Below are 21,873 nucleotides of genomic sequence, written 5' to 3'. Positions count from 1 at the left end.
CAAAAAGAAGAAGTCCATTACCTCCAAGTACATACTAGCTGAAAAACGCAACGCTTTGCACAACTCACATTAGTCGATTCAAATTTATTTGTTGTTGCTATTGCTAGTACATTACTAGCCGTGAGAATCGGCATAAATTTCCACTTTATCTTGAATAATTTGGATGGGTAGAGTAGAGACAGTTAGACATATCACATATCTGACAATTTACGGTGTTGCATCTCCTAATATTGGTTGTCCTTCAATAAATGAATTAAGATTTTAAAAAAATGCCTGAGAAAAGCAGTACAAAGAAACATTTCATCACGAAATTTAGCATTACAGTTGTGGTAGCATTACACTTCAATTGGCATAGTAAGGGGTTCAAAACAGGGTAAATAGTATAAAGAACAAAAGTTTAATTTCTGAGATTGTGGTCGCAAAGAGGAGACATCAACAGGTCTGGGAATGTCATGAACAAAAACTAGGCTTTAATACTTGCCTATACACTTCCTTCTACCACCTCTCAACTCTCAATCTCTCATCTATATATCGGATGACGTCTCCTGCAACAGTAGAGTGAATGTTACATTATAATTTTATTTTTCCCCTTATTTATCAACATGGGAAGGGGACACTGAATTTGGAATCTCTACCAAATTTCAGGAACAGGAATAAACTAATAATAGAGTTGACGTTGTGTAAGAGAGAATCAGAGATGGTGCAATTCATTTGATAAGACATGCCCCATTATTAGATGAAAATAAGCACTAAGGTGTATTGAATTACCTCTTTGGTCGACTTCGGTCTTCCTCATAGTCCATCACTCCACCAGGTTCGGAGTATATCTCCTCATGCCCCCGGAAGTCATTGTCGGCCTGCTTACAGGGTGGAACTTCTGCCACAATGTAAGTAAGACACATCGACCAACATATCCCAATTTATATAACAAAAGACTTGCATGTGAAGTGGGAATGAAAAATAGAACCCATTAACTGATTACCGCCTTACATTCAAATAAGTAGATCATGATAACCTAGATATATTTCTACCTGAACTCTAACAGCTATAACCAAACTAGATAACAACAAAAGGCACACATTTGCATAAGTCCACCAATCAATATAAAGGTTGATAAACCTTTGAAAAGAAACCACTCCGAAGCAAACATAATGTCTTTCCTAACCTCTATTGCCCTCCATCATCATACAAACAAACTCACATATGCATGCACACAACCATGCTGCAAATTGCAAAATGGATGGCGGTTACCCATGGCTTCTAATATTTAAAATTATCCTCAAACCAGAGCTTCTGAAATGAAAATATTGAAAATAGCAAAGCATAAAACAAGGTATCCCACCCAGTACAACAAACAGAACCAACTCCTAAACCCCTCTCAGCCCTTCTAACACTGTTTCCTCTACCTTCCTCTATTTGTTCCCCCCTTTCTGATGTGTTCATCCAGCTTTAAATGATTCATTACAAAAGCAAAAATGCGCACACTTGATGTACATACATACAACACTTCGATATAAACCTCAGATGCAACTTTTACACTTGTTAGGTTCCCTGATAACTGCAGAAGCTATATAAAATAACAATGGATTAAACTGACCTTCAAAGAATATGTTTTCTTTACTTCTTCAGCCTTGTCTTCAATTTCCTTTTTATGCTTCTTGTTCAGTTCAGACATTTTATCAGCCCAGCTCATCTTCTCTTGAATTGAGATAAGAAGGTTATCTGACGTAACCAACCTATGTTTTCAGCCATAAGCAGTTTACATGTCAAGAAGATATTTTACAAATGATAGATGCAACAGAAAAAGACCCAAATACTCGAGGCCATGAGATTTGTTAACATGAATGTAATACCACATCAACAGTGGGAGCAGTTCATTTTCCATTTCAGTTGGCAAAAACACGGTTAATCACTTAATCTAGTGCCACATAAAGGTAATTGGCAAAAAGGTAAGAGAAGCACCATACATGAGATTGACACCTCAAATGTTATTAAACTATCCTGCAATCCATTTAGGGCCAGACGTTGCTGTTTTTATAATACTTTTACTATACATACATGGCAGAGACCACATCCTTATTTAGCCGTTGTTACACAAAGGTATACTAATACACAACCTAATATAGCTAGAGTAACTACACTTTTCTAATAAAAATCAGAAACATTACCAATTTGATAGTGTCTCGATCATACTCCCAAGTTGTTCAGGTCTCGGATCTCTCCCTGCAGCAAATTGGACCTACACTTTCCAAGATAAAAAATTATATACTTCATCATGTAAACAGACCAAAACAAAACAAAAGAGGGGAGGGGGAAGTGAGAACAAAAACAAGGAGAAAATAAATCTGAAAGCAACACAAATCTCCAACCTCAAAGCATTTTCTTAACTGGTCCAACTTTCCCCTTACTATGCCCTGAAAGAAATCAAACAATATAATAATCAGCACATGTTTGACTACACTCTTTAGACAAACTGATTGAAATCTCCAAAAATGATCACCCTTCACCCCAAGGGAAAGGAATATGCAGATGTATATACCATCTTTATAACATTGTGTTATGTTCAAAAGGTTATCTAAAATCAATGTTCTAAAAAACGGCCTAGGCGGCCGCCTGGGCGCCCCTAAGCCGCCCCGATTTCAGGCAAATCGCCTGGTGTAGTCGGCTGGCCGTTTTGTGGCCGCCCAGGCGGGGCTGGGCGGGGCTGGGCGGAGTGCCGACTAGTTTTTTTTTTTTTTTTCCTATCGGATTTCAGTAACTGAACTCTGGGATTTTGGTGCAATTGAATGGGGAAGAAGAGAGGAGCAGAGGACGACGAGGAAGGGGCTGACCTGGAGTCCTGGATGTGGTGGGCGGTGGTCATGAGAGAAGGAGGAGGGACGATGTTTGCAGCTTTGCAGAAGAGAAGGACAATGCAGCAGAAGAGAAAGAGGAGGCGGAAGGGATAAAGATGTGTAGGGAAAATTGACTTAGCAATGGGTTAAATTGTTGGGCTCTCCCTTTGGGCCTATACATCCAATCATTTTTGTCTTTTTCTTAATTTGATCAATACTACCCAAATGTATATTTAATTACTTATCAGATTTAATCTAAATAACTACACTCAAATTTAATGAGACATGTAAATTTGACTTTTCAACCAAAATAATTGTATTAATAATTATATAATTACATGTTAATTGTAATTTTAATTGTATTAGATAATTATTTGGTATTAAAAAATTAAAATAAATACAAAAATAGAAAACCGATTAATCCCCGATTAATCTTTTGGGCGCTGTCCGCCCGACTAGCGCCCAGCGTTTTTTAGAACCTTGTCTAAAATACCAAGTAAGAGTGTAAATCAAATTATCTTTTTGTAAAGATATTAGATCCATTGGTTCCAATCCATCAGTAATGCGTGATTTACTCATTTATACATTACAAATATCTAGAAACCAGACTTACTCGTGCTGTCAGAACTGAAGGTTATATTTTTTTTTTTTGATACATTCTGTTTGTTTCAGGTCCATTAAAATATGATTCAATTTAGTATGGTGACAAATTAAGGTAGAAGAAAGAAAGAATACTTACCGCATACATGCACTCATTAATGAGAAAATCCTCAAGTTCACGTACATTTGCAACATCTAACTGTTGCATTAGCTGATCATATGGTAGTACCTGGAACAACCCTCAAGAATATTAAAAAACAAAATATATGCAGAAGGCAATATGAGAGACCTGAACACGCTAAAACAGTAGTGCTGATGATAACTATACAAGTTTGCTCATATGACTAACTGTGGAACTTGCCTAAAGTAGGTTACTTGCCCTTCCAAATACTTGTTTCTTTAACTTGTACTTTAAATAATGACATTATAAAGCATGAGTAGTATTAAGTGCAGAAGTACAGGCTTCCAGTAATCATATTCAAAACATATAGCAGTAACAACTCTGTAAAATTAGACAAGTGAATCAACTACAACTTCCGAAAAAAACAAAAAAAGGAAGAAGGGGAATATGATAAGAATCATGCCTTGTTTGTCTCTGCAAGTGTAAGCACAGTTAACTGCTTTAGCTTCAGTGCTTGATCAGGGACCAATTGTGGAAGACGACCGGCATTACCTATGAATCAACATAGTCTCAGTTTCTGACACCCAATCACAATATGCTTGGAGGCTTAAATAAATACATAATACGAGAAATGGAAGAGAAATAGTTCTCTATGCATTTCGAAAGAAAAACATAATACAAGACTAATCATGGTTCAGTCAACAGAGTGATGAATTGGGTTGCCACTAAAAATGGGCTTTCTGTGCGGGAAGGTAAAGTATCTTTAAGGCAGTATATAGGTGGCTGGTTATTTGTCTTTCTCATCCCTGTAACTAGTACAAGTGTTGGAAATGTAAAGATAAAAATAAAATCAAACAAAGTAGAGCCACTGTTCCAATGACAAACTGTTAGCGCCTGAAACTAACACACAGCCACACACACGTGCATATACAGATGTATATCATGGCCTATTATAGATGATGATTTTTGGTGCTCATTATTTCATTACATCGATATACATGACCAAAGGATGATTTGCGGTATGCCGTTAGTATTTTAAGCCTGATCAGTGCTATCTAACTTGCATTTCACTGAAAAATAAAATAACCTTAGGTGAACCACCTATTTGCATTCTACCTATATCTGTCACCTTACGTGGCAATTCACGTAGAATAAAGACCATCCCGTCACAAGATTTCACTAAATAACATAGTTTTGTGACATAAACAGCTGAATAGGGTGCAAAGAACCATCTAAGGTATAGGGCTTAGAATCTATTATGTCACTCCCTATTTCATCTCAGGCATGCAAGTAGAAAAGAAACATCAATGATTCCAGTACAAAACTACCAAAACGAAGCATGGTTAGCATACTCACTCTTGTAATCACTCCATGTGCCGTGCGCAAACAGACGAAGCACATCGAGGTACACAGAATTCTCTGTTCCTTCAAGCTGCACCAAAATACAGTGTCATCAGAACAAAATGCACACAATAATCCAGATAATAACAACAACAAGAAAAACAATCCAAAGTCTCTTAGGCTACACAACAATCCGATTTCGACACTATAGCTCATATCAATCACCTAATCCAAACAAAAAAGTAATAATTTCGAGACATCAAATTCTACCGCATCCATTGGTGACGTCATATCCACAGGATTGAAAATCTTGCACTGAAATTTGAGTTTCTAAGTAAAATGTTGAGGAAATTTGAAGGCGGAAAGAGAAATCGAAGCGGGAACCTGGAGAAGGGAAGGGGCGGAGAGAATCTCGGAGAAGGCGAAGAGGGAAGGGTGGGAGGTTGCCTCGGAGACGAGGGAGGCGAGGGAGGCGCCGGTGAGAGACGAGGCTTGCTTGACGAAGTGATCGATGAGCTCCTCTTGCTTTTGCTCCATGTCCATCTCTGCAAGGTCAAGCTAGGGCTTTGGTTTCGATTTGGGGGGAAGAGATTGTGGAGGACTGTGATGAATTGGAAATTGTGGAATTTCTCTCTGTTTCGACCCAAATATTGAGCAATAGCAATAGCTTGTTTAGACTGATTCTACTTCTCTCTGTTTCGACCCAAATATTGCTCTTATTATTTTTGTTTCCATTTCAACTCTTCCTATTTTGCCTTTTTAATTTTAAAATTTCATCCACAGTTTATACTGTCGAATAAGATTTTGCATTATCAGGCTTCAGCTTTCATTGGTCCAAGATCGACTAGTATTACAAGAGTTGCCTAGATTAGCTAGTGTCAAAATTGCTTGCCCGGAACAGAAAACTTGGTTAAAATCATTTGATACCTTTGTGAAGGTCTTACAGGGTGAATAGGTTTTTATTACTTTTTAGTCCAATTCCGCTCACAGGGATAACAAACATTAAGCTATCCTTGTAACAGAAGGAGATGTAATAATAAATAAAAGAACAAGTACTGAAATGTAAAAGAAATAACACCAGTACGTTTTTTATTCACAAAAACCCTGCACTAGTGAGAAAAACTGCATGCCCCTAACTCTTGAGGTACAAACTTTTCCACTATGTAAAACTCACTTTTTACAAGATTATAGTCTAGGGATACAACGACGATTTGCAATACTGCCTAGTCTACTCACTAGTTTAGATCTATCTCTCCTGTCTTTGAGTGACTCACCTCACTCCTCATAAGATTATAGTCTATGGATACAATAACGACTTGCTATCTTGCCTAGTCTACCTACTAGTCTAGACCTACCTCTCTTGTCTCTCAAGTGTTTACATATGAAGGTATAAGAAGAAGTTTCAACTTAAAACTCAGCTAACGCCTTTAACTGATTTCTTGAACACTTCTCAGAATACTCAACTCAGAACTCAGTTATCCTAATGAGAGAGATTCTTCAGACCTCAGCTAACGTCTTTAACTGACTCTCTAGAACTCAGCTCTCCTCTATCAACTGATCATTCTTGAATACTTCTAGGGTTGCTGCACTACCATCACTCATGAGATGCAGAATGCTAATGGGTTTATGAAAAGAGTTTTGGCTCTTGCTCTAAGATTTACAATCACCAAGGGCAGACTTAGAGGCAAATGAACAATATAAGGTAAAACTTAGACCCAGCTAAAACAATGTAGAAAACTACATTTTGACAACCAGGGAGCAAGAATAGACTTGTTCTATATATATAGGCAAAGTGCAAGCTAAAGGAGAGCATGCACGTTTACCAAAATGGGAGGCAACTTTGAGACTTTAGTCTTTGGCCAAACTCAGAAAATGAGAGGACCATAGGGACAAACAAAAGGCTCCAAGAGAGTAAAGTCAAACACAACTCTCTTATATGATAATGGTCCAATAAGGAAGAAACAAAAGGTTTTGTGAATGAAAGAGACACAACAAAACCTATTCCTATATGAGGACACATAAGCCAGCTGATAGCTTGGGTGGTGCATCACATGGGTCAGCTGCTGACTTGGTTTGTGTATAACAAAACCTAGCTGGACCCTTGAGGCTCAAGTCATGTGGTCACAAGTTGGTTTGCCACACCACCCTAGACTGACTTGGAGCTCAAGTACGAATAAACAAATGTTTTGCTAAAAAGGATTTGAAATTCAAACACTTAAAAACTGAAGCAAATACATTTGAATATGCACATCGTCAGACTCAGCAGATATGATATATATAGCAGGGGTATCCATCTAATCTGGATGGCAAGCAAAGCTGCCATCTTGAATGAATATTGTGATGCATATGCATAAACTACCTGATGTACATGAGATGAAACAAAGAGCCAGCTAATATATTAGTTTGTGTATCACAAACCTAGCTGGAGCCTCTAAGCTGTAGTCATGTGGTCACAGGTTGGAAACACTACACAACCCTAGACAGACTTGAAGCACAAAGGCAACGACAAATGTTTTGCTAAAGGGGATTTGAATTCAAACAGGGGAATTCAAACTAATGATACACAAATAGCAAAAGCATTTAGACATGCATACATATAGACCCAATAGATTATGATAGATACACTAGGAGGTATCATCCAATCTAGGATGACAAGCAAAGCTGCAATTCTCAATGAAAAACATGAGATGCATATGCATGACTACCTGATGCACATGAGATCTTGGCAGGACTTCATTCTTCACTTGTGATATCCTTACCATCATGATATATATAGAGTTCTCAGTGAAAAACATCAGATGCATATGCAGGGAAATTATAGATGGCAAAACTGCCAACTTGTAATGATCTCAATTTTAATTAGGTTTATTTATCGAATTATTTTTGTGTGTTTTCTTATCTGACTAGGATTTTGGTTTTGACTATATTTTAGACTATCAATTATCTTTTATGTGTGTAGTTATTTAATTGATTTTGGGTGAAAATATCTAATTTGGTGTAGAATCATCTAGTCCCCATCTAGAAAGGAACACGTTGCCCATTCTATTTCATTCACGTGTCCCCTGCCGAATTATCCAAAATAAACTTGTCAGTCTCTCTTCCTCTTCTCCCTTCTTTTCTTCTTCTTCCCCTCTACTCTTCACTTCTGTCTCTACTCTGATCATCGTTCTCTTCTCTAAATCAACAACACCGATTTCACTAGCTCACAAGAAAGAAGGGAGGAATCGCCATGAAATTCGTTACCAAAGAATCTGAAATTCTTTGTCTATTCGCAGCTAGCTCCTATAAGTTTCAATGTCTTGTAAGTTTCAATCTCCTCTTTCTCAAACTAGGTTTTGTTTCAGCTATTACCCAATAAAGTGGATGAATGATTTGTGCCATGAATTTCAAATCAGGGAACTTGAATTTCTTGGGTATCAGCTGGGTATTTGCTTTCAAAATTGGATTGCTATCATCTATGGGCATAGATGCTTGTGTGCTTGGAGATTTTGGCTGCTAGTTGCTTGATTTGAGGTAGGGAAAACAAAACCTTCCTTATAGCTTAGATTCTAATTTGATGTGTATTGGGTGTGATTGCTGTGATATGCTTTCTCGGTGTGCATTGGGTGTGATTGATGTGAAGTAGTGAAGTGTTTCTCTATGAATTCGTATGAAAGTTTGATAAGGAAATCTTGATGGAATTTTATTTGATTTAGTAATGCTCAGCCTCTTTGTAGAGCCTTACATCTGTTTTGATTTACAACTAATATGAAGGGTTAAAGGATTTTCTGTAACAGCTGTTCTTTGCTTCCTATCTTAATCATATCTTGGTCTTATGATTGAAACTTGTATTTGTGTTGTATTTGTAGAAGCTCTTTAAACGTGTGTCAGCTAAGTGTTAACTCCTCGTTTTACCTGAAACAAAATGTCTTCTTTCTCTTGCTTGAAATAATATATACATATATACTATTGGTTTTGTCACCAATTATTAAGGACGGATTCCTGACTTGCTTTGCATTAAGTTTTGAACCAAAGCTTCTTATTTGTGGAATTTTCTTAGAGCCAAGCTTTGTCTGTGACTATCCCTATAGTGGATTTGTGATTTGTTTGTGAATCCAAAGGTATTTTTAAAATGAAGGTTTGGTGTTCAACTTGGATGATAGCCGTATCTGATAAATATTGGCAATGAGTTTTCTAAACTATATCTTTTAGATTTGCATACGTATCTATTATTCCTTCTTCTTTTTCTTTACAAAAGTTTGGTCACAGTAAATACATTCTACATATCAAGTACATGCCAATTTCAGTCTTGCTAATGGAGAATTGATCTCTTATACCTTCTGTATTAGACTGAGGGTATATCCATTTGTCAGTTAGCTCTAGTTCTTTGACTTGATTACTCTCTTACTCAGAGTTTTATGATCTCAAGATTCGCCTCTCGTCGAGAGCCTATGCTTATGTAAATCAACTGTTACTTCAAAGTACTAGCTCATATAATCATGTTTATTGAATTGGTATTCTTTTATATATGGATTTGATTCATTGCATCTCTTCTCTTAAAGGGTCTTTAGCGATCTGGTTTACTACTCATTCTTGTTTTGATCATATAATTGGAACCCCTTGGAAGGCTACTGATTTTTATATGTTCATATCTTCAATGAGATCAAGTATTGTAACACAAGTTTGTTATTTCTTTTCATTTCTCTAAGCCATGGGGTTCTTGATTTTAAATGGATTATGTCTTCTCTGTAGTATGTACTAGAGATCGACGCATGCTTCTTGGTCATTGTCTATTAATGTTCCCAAATATTCCTACAATTTGAGAATAACCTTTGAATGATAAATGCTAGAAAGTCAAATGTGTTCAAGTAATCACGTCGTTAGTCTGGTTCTCTCCTTCTCAATGTGGGTTGCTGCAATCATGTTATATATGGTTAATTGCTCAGTTGATTCTTCTGATGTCTGTTTGAATTTATTTAGAGACAAGATTCCATTCTTTGATAATTTCCTCTCGCCATCTATGAGTTTGTGAACTCGGGTTCTCTACCTCGTTGTCATTAGTTCTAAACTCGTGTACCTATTGCTTTGATCTTCACCTAAAGATCTGCTCTGTACGTTCAGATTCCTTTCTATTGAAAGAACAGAGGTCCATGTCACAGTACTATTTCTGGGCAGTGTCATATGATATTCTGAAAAGGGATTTCAAGTTTCTTTCTGAAATCCTTGTTTGATCAGTTGGTTTGGAAAGTGAAACTTCCTGGAAAGAAATGATTGGATTTCAAATATTCTGTTCGGTTAGGCCCGGTGAATTATGTGAGTGGGGATTGTGACTCCCTTGGGTTGTTTAACCCTAAACTTGATCAGGGTACCGCATGTGCGGGGTTTGCTCGGTGGTATAGCTGGGCGGTGGGCTCTAACCGGCATTTTAAGGATTTGTTGAAATTCGAGTGAAAGAAAGTTCTATGAGTGTCATGAGTATTCCTATTGACACTTCTGTTGGTTCATGAGTATTCTTATGTGTTGACCTTGTTGTCAAATTATCCATATGATTAGCCTTCTCTTATCTCATACATGAATACCGTTGATACTTGTTATATTTGATAAAGACTTGATATCTACAACTCCAATGTTATCTTTGAGGTTGTCTCCTTTTCCTAGTCATTTATGTTACTTTTGGGTCTGTGGTTTCTGACCAAAGTGCAGCAGCAACCTTTCATCTTCAACTTTATATTTGTGGATACTATCCTAGAGTTTTTAAAAGCTTCTATTGCTGGTTCATTGTTAGTCTGGTTCCATTCCTTGACTAGTTTATCTTTTATTTCCACCATTGAAGATGTGTTTCTGTTCACAGTGTTATCTTGAGATGAATGTCTTTAATTCTTGCTGGTACTCCAATTGGATTTGTCATGAGCTATACTATTTCAATGTATTCGAATCCATTTGAGAAGGTGTTGTAATTCAGCTTGTCCTTTTCCAGTTCAGTTATTACTGAGACAATTTAAATTGAATGATGCTTCTGAATCAAAGCAAAATTTTGAGTCTTGTTATGTGTTTCTAAAGTCCTTGAAACTTGTTCAGCAGCAGTCTCTAAAGTACAATTCCTTCTGCCTCGTTGAAAAGTATATTTACTGTCTTTCACTATCCAAATGCATGTTGAGTTGGAGTCTTTGTTATAATGATTGTTTTGCCGTACCTACTGAGCTTGTGAAGCTCATTCCCTATATTCTTGTTGTTTTCAGGTAGTCCATAAGTGGACAAGTTAATGATTTTCTGGAGCTCTGGAGCTGAAGTTTACTTGCGTATTTATATGTGTGGTGTTGATGTGTGTGTAGTATGGAAATGTTGGAATTTTTATCAGGTTTTAAGGGAATAACCTGGTAAAGGTTTTGAAATCTAAGCATCGTATTGTATCAAATGCAAAGTTTTGTTCTATCACTTTATGTTTATCAAAATCTGTTGTTACTTTTGTATCTTTAAGGAGAACTAAACCAGGAAAAGAAGCTATGTTTAAAATTGTATTTGAACTTTTGTGTATTACTATTAGACTACTGTACAATGCAAATGAGTTTTGGAAAAGCAAGTATTATTCAATATCTTTTGGTTACAGCTCTGGTTTACAACTTTTGGAAAATGAAGGTATTAGTATTTCTTAGGAAGTTTAGTTCTCATGTATCACCTCCTTGTTTTCAACATAATGATTCTTACTTCCTCCATTATGTCAACTCAGCGAAAGTTTTAGTTATAAGGTTTTGCTTCCTTCCAAGTTTATTTAAAAGAAAAAAAATTTATCCACCAATCTTTCTTTCGATTTATTCCATCATATTTAGTCATACTCTAAGGTCAGGGTGTGACCCAACCCAACCTAAGATGGGATAGTTTTAAAGAGCGTAGACATCTAAGTGGTTTAGTCACACAATTGTCGTCACCATAATATAATTCAGAACCTATGGACACCACTACATGTAACCCATAAATATGAAGCTAATTGAGGGAAGGTAATTGTCCCAATGGTGGCAAGGAGATACAATTCACACAATGAACAAGATGAAGATAAGAAAGAGAAGAGGAAAAATAATATCCTGACCTGGAAACACCCGGCCTCCATACCCATTTATTGTAAGCCTCTCCCGGTTCAGGTGAGGTTGTGTTGGAAATTATACCAATAATATCTAAATAATTATGAATGAAAATTAAATCAATCATGACCTTTCAAAGTGAAGAGGTACATGTCTTTTCCTATAGGTGTTTTCCTATGGTTCATTTGAGGTTCTATATAAACCCATAATCACATCTCCTCAAAGATGAAGTTGATTAAGATTCCTTAATTCTTCTACAAGTCTTGTTCGTGTCAAGAGAGTACAAAATACAATTTATGGTTCGCTAGAGTCCAAAATTATGGTGCTTCAATCTTGGATCATCGATTGTTGTATTCTACAAGGCGGACACTCAAGGGTAGGGGCGAAATCTGTCTTTAGTCAAGTGCATTTTGCATGCGTCATCCGGAAATTCAAGTCAATTCTTTCTTTTCTTTATACTTTTTTTATAGGATTCATATAGTGTTATACTCATAAATTAGGATTGAATCGTTACTCATAAATTAGGGTTGAATCGTTACTTTCAATCCGGATTCAATCCTAGTCGTATTTTGTTTTGTACCTCACATATTCTTTATTGAGATTTTTATTTTCTTTATTGAGATTTTCTTTAGTGCCATGTAAACATCAAGATCAGATGAACGGTTGAGATCAACTATTGGTTTACTTGAACCATGGTGCATACAAGAATTTTTGGTCTTTAACACAATCTCCTTGCAAATTTGTTGCTTGAAATATTAACAAACCCAAGGTCTTCTCAAATCTTCTAGGAATATCTCTCCACACATTTATTTTTAATTGCCATGGAGCATAATAGAACCAATCAAAGGTGCACATCGGATATTGAGTTATGGATACAAGTTCATACATGCAGGGGCGGAATCAGAACTGTAAGTCTAGGAGGGCCGAGATATAAAATACGAAAAAAGATATATAAAATTTTAAATTGTCTGTCAAAATTATGTGTTAATTAAAATTAAACTTATTGTTTTTGTTGATGTATAGTTTCATTTATGTACATGTAAATGATTATATATATTGAAAGTTTACATACACGTAAAATGATTAGTTAAAAACTAATTGATTATGTTGATTAATATGGGAAGATGTAACGAGGAAGGAGATTATATAGTCTAAAATATCAAATTAGTCATTATTACGTGACATTTTATTACATGAAAAGGGGGCAAATCATTACAATTATATATAATTGTAACCATTTAGTGGTATAATAGACCAGTGTGGCTCCGCCAGTGCATACATGTTGGCTGGCTCTGAATCTTACCTCTCATGACATTCCCAGAAAAGATGTATTCCGAAGGAAACTTACCTCTGAAATTATTGTGAGACAGATGAAGAATGAGCTACTCTGGAATTTAGAGTCTTTGTGGTAGTCTTGATCACATAACTGAACTCATTATGGTTCATTGCCAAAACTTTTCAAGTATGGGAGCATTCCCAACCACATGGAGTAATCATCATTGAATGCATTACTGAAATCTTGGTTTAATTCTTTTATTCAATAAGTAGATAGATTAAGGTAGAAAGTGATACATTACATCCCCATTATAAGAACTACAAAGATAAGACATATAAGTGATATAACAGTCGTAATACGGCTTAGGAAGCACGTAGCTAGCAAGCAAACAACAAGGGTAAAAAAAAAAAAGTAAGAGAGAGACACGAAATATATGGCAGTCATCAAATGCAGCTACCAGACCTCTTCCAGGTAGTGAACTTTTTCATTAGCCTGATCAATGTTCCAACTATCTCATGAAACCACACAGGCCTCCTTGTGATTGCTAAGTCCGAGAGTACCACTCCTATCACCAACCCACTTCCATATCCGGCCAGCACAAAAATCCAATCAAATTCAATTCCAGACCCTGTACCGGTTTCTTCTGTTCCAGTAGGTGGCACTTGAGCCGGGGTATCAGTGTTCCCACATTTCTTTGGCAATGGTCTCCACACAGTCCGGAGTTTCCTTCATAAGACGAGAGATCAAACCCCCTGAGTTGGGTTCCACTTGGTATGGGACCTGTGAGATTATTGTGAGAAACATTGAACTCTGCAAGGAATGTCAATCCAGCCAGTTGCTGGGGGATCTCTCCCGAGAGCTTGTTATTCGAAAGATCCAGTGATTCGAGATCAGTTAAATTCCCCAAAGATGATGGGATCCTTCCTGTAAGATGGTTGTTGGACACATTCAGTGAGAGAAGCCCCTTTAGATTCCCAATCCATTCATCAATCTTTCCTTCAAATTTGTTGGATGATATATCAATGACTGCAAAGGCTTCTTGAATCTTTGAATAGTATCTATCAACACCTTTACTGGTTATTGTAATCGTGGAACCATAATACAAAGTGAAGATACCATTAGCAGCTTCATACTTGATGTCAGCCTCTATGTATGTTTCCTGGCTCACCGTCACATTTGGTCTCATGCCATACTCGGTGAATATGTACTCAGCTAGAAACTGGCCGGTGAAACTGTTATACGACAGATCTAAAACACGCAACTTCGGGAACCGTTGATTGTTTCCAGGCTTTCCTATCACTCCATGAAAACCATTATGCCGCATTGCCAGAATTTTCAACTCCGGAAGACTCCCCAACCAAAAGGGGAAGACATCACTCAAGTTGTTGTTTGACAGAATCAACGTCTCAAGAACCAGACAGTTCCCCAACGACCTCGGTAGTTGGCCTTGCAATTGATTTTGACTCACATCAAGCATCCTTAAGTTGCTTTTGTTGGTGTACGTTCCGGGAAGAGTGCCATGAAATGAGTTATTTCCAAGAAGCAAAAGTATCAAATGGTCACTGAAGTTTCCGAAACACTGCGGAATCATGCCACTGAAGTTGTTGTTAGACAAATCAAGGGCCAGAAGAGAACTCATATTGCAGATTCCTGGTGGTACTTCTCCAGAAAAGTTGTTATTCTGAGCTCCGTAGACAAACGTGGATGCTGCCGGTACTGGGAGTGGGCCCTGAAACATATTTGATGTAAGACTGAAATAGCGCAAGTTGACCCAAGGAAGGACATCTGGAAGGTTCTCAAAGCCTGAAAGGAGGTTAGAGCCAAGGTTGAAAGATTTCAAACTTCCGGTGCTCATGTTCCACATCCACTTCGGTACTTGGCCATGGAGTTTGTTTTGATCAAGGTACAAATACTGCAAACCTTTTTGATATCTTAAGAAGTATGGGAACTGTGTCAAATTGCATCTAGCCAATCCTAGAACCTCGAACTGTGGAACAGTTGCATTCATAATCTCGGAACCAGTGAGAAATTCCAGATTATTACCACCTAGATCGAGTTGGTAGAGATTTTGAAGGTTTTGAAATTGTTGAAACTCAACTGAACCTCTCAGGTCATTGTACTGAAGATAAAGAATCTCAAGGTTCGTGAGATTGGAAAATTATGCAAGAATTGAACCATTCAGTCTACTATATGAAAAATCTAGGTAAACTAGGTTGCTGAAATTACCTATCCACGATGGGACCGGACCAGTTAATGAACTTGTACCAATCCGAAAGACGGTCAATTGGGTAAGGTTGGCAAAGGACTCGGGAATCTGACCTACAAATTTGTTTGCTGAAAGGTCTAGATAAGCGAGTTGCCTAAGATTACCTATTGAAGATGGAACCAACCCTTCTGAAAAATTGCAAGCAGCCACATCCAACTGCTTCAAAGAAATAACATTTCCTATGGAAGAAGGAAAGTTCCCTGAAAATCTAGTTCCGTGAAGATCAAGTGTTATGAGACGACTACTTTGATTAAATTCAGGCAAATGACCAATGAGATCTTGGTTTTCTCTCAGAAAAAGAGATTTCAAGTTTTGTAATTGGAAAATTCTTACCGGAAAGTCTCCAAACAACTCACAATGATGTAAGTCGAGAGTTGTCAAAAATGATAGATTGGCCATGGAATAGGGTATTGTTGAAGATATGTTGATGTAACGGAGACTAAAATATTCTAGTCTGGTTAAGTTTTGAACAATATTTCTGAAATTGGATTCATCAAGTTTCAACAATCCCACATCAGAAGGGTCGGTATTGTAAGAAAGATCAAGGAGGGACAACTTGACCAGCTGTGAAACTTCTGCTGGGACTCGACCAGAAAACACGGAGGCAGAGAGGTCGAGATAGGTGAGCCTTGGGAAATTCCTAATGCTAGTAGGAATTAGAGAGTAATTGAAGTGATTATCAGCAAGGTCCAGCCTCTCAAGGTGAACCAGACTAAAGAGTGAGCTGTTGGAGTTGATAGAGCCGTAGAGACAACTGCTTCTGAGATCAAGCCCGATCACATAACCGGTCTGTTCGTCACACTCGACACCATCCCATGTGCAGCAGTTGGTTTTGTTTCCTCCTTGAGCTGGTTTCCAGGACAACACTTTCGGATAAGCACCCTCTAAACCCGAAGCGGATGCGTTGATAGTGAAGCTTTGCTTGAATTGTAACAAGGCAGTTCTCTCCTCATCATGACAATAAGATAGCTGCCCCGAAACATAGTACCAAGATCCGTTAGCAATCAAAACAAGAAAAAACAACAACGTACAACAATTGAGAATCGAAGCATGAGAAACATAAAGAACAAAAGCAAGAGCGCGCCGATCATATGAGCAGTACTGCTCGCTGGTACCTCATGGAAAGTGCTGGTGTTGCACCCCTTGAAGAAAAATATGAAAAACAGCAACAAGAAATGGGATAAGCCCATCATATAATGTGTGATAAGGTAAATTTGTTTGCTATGCTGTTGTAGTATAGTACTCTCTCAGGAATTGGTGTGGAAGTAGTTGTGTGAATCAAGTGGTATCGATCGAGAGCTATTTATAGACGAGGTTGAGGTTGGTTTCTGTATAACTTTAATTCCTGCCTACCTGGTACGTACATACAAAAGTCATGGAATACCATGACTCATGAGTCATGACTCATGAAATCATCTTACGTAGACACATAGTCATGGAATTCCCTCTTACATCATCTTAATAGTGGTTGCTTTTGACCCTTTCGAAACCATCTCTTACGTAGTAATGTATAAAGCTGACATACAAATTTTCATTTTATATGTAAGATGATGTCCTTGTTCTTTTATGTAAAAATGAGAAGTCCCTAGAGCACCCGCAATTTAAGAGATCCTAGAGCAACCACAAGTTTTTTTTGTTTTTTTAAATTTTTTTTATGAAGAGATCTAAATGAAACCCTTAACCACAAGTTAAGAGAGATCTAAATGAAAGGCTACGTACGTAGCTTAATTGTAAGAAGTTGGAAGTCTTCGTGATGGCATTACGGTTGATTTGGATGGAACATAATAACATGGTGTGGAATATGGTGTGGAAAAAAGCTAAGATGCATGCATGATGGGTGTCATGACATGACAATTTAAATTTAGAGTCCTTTCAAAAAAAATATCAACCACAATCTTCGTCTTCAGGCAAATTAATTCAGTCGTTGTTGCTGATGGGATGATCTTGCTTGCAGATATGTGGTTATACTTACTCGTTTTGGTCTCCTTTTGTCCTATGATACTTTCTCGGACCCTATCATGAACTTGTTTAATTAGATCTTTCTTTTAGTGTTGTGATGGTGTCCATCCGGCAAGAAGAAGCTCAGTATTAAGGTATGGTGTCCATCCGGCAAGAAGAAACGGCGTTGCTGAAGCCTAATCATCATGGAGAAATCAAGGACCTCTGCGCACTTAAACCACCGTGCGGATCGGACGTCCGGCTCTAAATGACGTTGTGTGTGTGTATTGCAATTCTTTTTACAATGATATATACCTCAACAAATGATAAACCTGCTTAGTGACTCGTTAGTAACTTCCAAAACTTCTAAATCATAAACCTGGTTATGGTGTATTACTCAACAGCAGAATGCAAATAGAAGTTTTCACCTGGTTAACGTCTTCAAGTCCATCTCTTACAGTAAACTAATAAGTTTAGATAAGTTGGGAGAACGTCAAGTCTTCCAACGTAAAAAATGGACTGAGATGAGATAAATTCAAGGAGGATGAGACATGAAACAACATGTCTTGACATCAAGTCAATTTGATGGGATCTTTTTGAAGGTCTTTGGTCTACACTAATTCCTTGTGGAAAAAGGTCCATTATTTTTTCTTTCGATGAAGAAAAAAGGTCCATCATTTCCACCTAATGACTAGAAATGACTACTCTTCCACAAGATGGTTAGCACCCATCTAATTTTACTCGTGCAGATGAACGAAAACACTTCAGAACAGAACATGCAGTTAAGACCAGAATTTGGTCATTGAAAAAGGTAGACGATCTGAGATGAAACACAAACACAAAAAGCAAACACCAAACAGAGAAAGCTGAAGCATTTAATTTTTACACCAAAGTAATCTTCTCCGAACTTGGACATATCAACTCTCTAATCCTAAAGATTGGAAATTTAATTAAGTAAAGCATGTTTAAAGGTCTCATCAAAGTAATCAAACAACAAATTCAACTTCATCTTCTCTAGACTCAAACAACTTCTTCATAAAGCCCTCATTTCTGCATAACATAGGGAATTAGGGTTTTCTTGTATAAACCCAAAAATGGAATCGCCCAATTCTCTAACGAAATATGAATTAAGGCCAATTCTTTAAGGCTTACGGCTTACCCACGTAGTAAACTGGACTCCTCTTCATCAACATCCCAATCGAGCTATGTACAATCTCAATTCTTTTCTTTGGAATTCTTCATTAGTCATTAGAAAGAAAAAAAAGAGCTTTTCGAGCTATATATATATATATATATATTGTCACATCCCGACTCTTAAATTTGTACCCTAATTATTTGCATGGTGTTAGCAGAAGTTTTTACCGTCTTCGTTAATGAATTTATAGTTTCAAAGGTCCATAGAAGTGTTTTAAGGGACGAGTTTTCGTAGGAGAAATATTTGAAGACGGTAAAAAGGGTAAATTTTTGGTTAGTAAAAGGTAAAATAGGGTTATGTTTTTGGGGTGTATTTTATTTATTGTTGAGTTTTAAATGGTTTGGGTTGTGGAACCGGTTTGGAAGCCCAAACCTTATTTTCTCCCTCTTCTTCCCCGACTCTCTCTCCTCTTTCCCAAGTTCCTTCCCCCGCCAGCGTTCTCCGCCACTGCCTGCGGTCGTCCGGCCAGCTTCGACTTCCACACCGGTCCCGATCGAACCGCCATCTCCTCCTCTCTCATCCTGGGCCGGTGAGCTAGCTAGCAACGCCACCGATCGGGAGAAAACTCCTCCGAGGAGCCAGCTGCCTCTCGCCGGAACTCCGTCCGATCCTCCGGCCACCATAGCCGGAGCTGCTTAGCTCAATTGGAAGCTCTCCTCCCGTGTAACAATCTCTCAAAAGGATTCACTCCCTCTTGGTCTAGGTAAGGAGAATCGGGTGTTAGAAATCCTAGGGTTCCATTTTGTATGTTGATTCGATTGACCTAGTTAAGCTTGAAATTGGACTTTGTGTTAGTTAGAGAAGTTGTCGAACGGGTTGAGAGGAAGATGGTGTTAAATTTTTGTAGGCATTGGAGGTCATCGAAATAGGCTACCGGCCACCGTCGTTGTTAGGGGGTTTTTCAGGGTTTTAAATTTGTTATATTAAGAGGATCTAATGATGTGAAGTTTGAAATTTTTGGAGGAGTTTTTGATAGGTTTGAGATTTTTCAAAGATTGGTGAACTTGGTGGTTAATAGGGTAGAATCCGGCCATTGTATTAGTGTTGATTAAACTTCAAAAGTTGTTTTAAGGATTTCGATGCTTGTGGTGAAGTTTGAGCCTTATTAGTCTAAGGATGGAGAAGTTGGGCAAGGGTGAAGGATTTATAGGCTCACTTTTATTCTTGCAGTTTTATTTAAAGTATCGAGTTAGTCTTGAGATTTAATTATATATTTGAAACAGGACGTGAGGAGGCTCAAGCAGAAGAGACCTCGGATCAACATCAGGCTTAGGCCTAAAGTTGTGAGTAGAAATTAAATGCATGTGATGGTTTCATATTTAATGACTGAGTTTAATTTATTGAATCTTAATTTTGTGGAATAAATTTCCTTTTATGAATGGTTTCTGCGAAGTATTTTCGAAAGTGATTATTCATATTTTATTTGTTAACTTCGCTATTTGGAAAGTTACCGAAAATGAGATTTTTATTTGGAAAGTTACCGAAAATGAGATTTTTGGTGGAGTCATATATTTACACTTTTCTGATAATTGGCAATTTTCATTATTTTGGAGAGTTACCGAAAATGAGATTTTCGGTGGATATGTATGTGGATATGTATATGGATATTTATGAGGATAGTATATATATAAATGCTAGCTACCCATACATGCTTTTCTCTCATAATGAGGTAAAAATTTCATTATGGTATGATGTGAGCGTGAGACTCAAACGTCGTAGCCCTATATGAAAACTATTTTCATATAGGGGATATGCACGTATATACACCCGTCTTTTCCGCCATAATGATATAGCGTTTGAAATTCAATTATGGCGTGACTTGAGCGTTAACACAAGCGTTGTAGTCTTGTATGAATTTTCTTTTTTTTTTTGCTTATATTCTCATAAGAATACGTACAAGGAATATGACGAGTGTAAATCCATATATATATATATATATATATATATATATTTTTTAGCCTGAGAGGCTCTATTTTATAAAGTTTTGGAGACTAGCGGGGCTAATCACGTTTTTGCCAATTTATGAGTTAAAAGCTTTTGAGCTTGTCGCATGCAGCGTAACTTTTCCACAGAAATTAAATTGGGAAAACATAAAGATTTTTATTGCGCGTTTTCAAATGTTTTCCTCTGGACCTTTCGGTTTTAAATGCCAGTTTGCAGATTAGCATAGTTGAGGTCAGGCGTACATGGAGACGAGACATAGTCAATAGAATAGCATCCGCTCATATATATAAATATATATATATATATATATATATTTCTAGTTCCTTTCTTTTTTAATAGAGTGCTCTAAACCTGTGATTGTTGGATGTGAGATTTTAAGTTTTAAAGTCAGTAAATAATTTGGGGAGATGTTGTGATTTGGAGAGCACGAAGACTTCGAGTGTTTATGGTTGGTTTTGGAAATTTTAGAAATGTATGCAGGTATTATTAGGAATGGTTGTCCATTTTCAAGGGAGGTTATGCTGAATTTTCGATAATATCTTCTTTAGAGGTGATCCCCGCATGACTTACTTCGGGTTTCATGGTAAAATTCTGCATGGGTCTTGACAAATATATATATATATATATATATGTTCTATCTAGAGTGAAGCTTCACTCTAAAATTAAAGTGTGAAGGTTCCTTTTTTAGCTCACTTTTCGGTCACGTATCCACATCTCCGCCATTCTAGTTTTTAGAACATAATGTATAGATCACGTCTGCCAAGTGTCATCCAATTTGACAATCGTTTCAGCTTTCGTAATCGTGATTTACACGAACAGTTCTGGCTGAACAAATTTTAGTATGTTCATGCATTTCACACAATCAGGACCTTAATGATTATCAAATTGAATGAAACTTGGCAGAAGTGATCTATACATTAGGTTCTAAAAACTGAATGGCGAAGATGTAGATACGTGACTGAAAAGTGAGCCAAAAAGAACCTTCACACTTTAATTTCAGAGCGAAGCTATATATATATATATTTATAGAGGGCCATTCTAATGAGGGATCCTTTTTTTATTTCATTTCTAGGGATAGAGTATTTGATAAACTTCTTGATCACTAAATCACATCTCCACCATTCAGTTTGTAAGTGTATATGAGTAAATCACTTCTATAAATTTTCAGAAAATTTGGTGATCGTTAAGTCATCCAAATGTTTGATTTAATTTTAATAATCTTGAACGGTGTAGGTTTGACATAAGTGTTAAGTTTTTGTTTTAATCTCAACCATCCAAGCCTAATTAAAAAACAGATCTAATG

General features: G+C 37.1%; 1 protein-coding gene and 2 pseudogenes across 1 annotated transcript; all 3 read right to left on the bottom strand.

The window, feature by feature from the left end:
• Positions 1-288: 288 nt before the first annotated feature.
• LOC101291874 (COP9 signalosome complex subunit 7-like) lies at positions 289-5,439 on the bottom strand. The gene is made up of 10 exons (XM_004308455.1): positions 5,281-5,439; positions 5,167-5,211; positions 4,912-4,987; positions 4,019-4,107; positions 3,574-3,663; positions 2,370-2,414; positions 2,169-2,239; positions 1,598-1,736; positions 769-857; positions 289-545 (listed from the first exon to the last, which is right to left on the bottom strand). Exons 1-10 carry the CDS (start codon positions 5,437-5,439, stop codon positions 521-523), a joined length of 828 nt encoding a protein of 275 aa, XP_004308503.1. The 3' UTR covers positions 289-520.
• An 8,231-nt stretch (positions 5,440-13,670) lies between these two features.
• On the bottom strand, positions 13,671-15,235 carry LOC101291578 (annotated as a pseudogene).
• Positions 15,236-15,385: 150 nt separating this feature from the next.
• The window catches only part of LOC101291288, an 11,790-nt pseudogene continuing 5,302 nt past the window's right edge, over positions 15,386-21,873 (bottom strand).

The sequence above is a fragment of the Fragaria vesca genome, linkage group LG7 (genome assembly GCF_000184155.1).
Source record: "Fragaria vesca subsp. vesca linkage group LG7, FraVesHawaii_1.0, whole genome shotgun sequence".
In the NCBI taxonomy this organism is placed as follows: domain Eukaryota; kingdom Viridiplantae; phylum Streptophyta; class Magnoliopsida; order Rosales; family Rosaceae; genus Fragaria; species Fragaria vesca.
This window is presented reverse-complemented; position numbering and strand designations above follow the sequence as displayed.

What these genes read in the sequence shown, in the direction of transcription:
- LOC101291874 (XM_004308455.1), bottom strand. Translation starts at nt 5,439, where the DNA reads ATGGACATGGAGCAAAAGCAAGAGGAGCTCATCGATCACTTCGTCAAG. An exon ending in CACTTGCAGAGACAAACAAG is followed by an intron (nt 3,664 to 4,018) that starts GCATGATTCTTA and finishes GGGTTGTTCCAG; the next exon opens with GTACTACCATATGATCAGCT. An exon ending in AGAAAACATATTCTTTGAAG is followed by an intron (nt 858 to 1,597) that starts GTCAGTTTAATC and finishes CCCTGTAAGCAG; the next exon opens with GCCGACAATGACTTCCGGGG.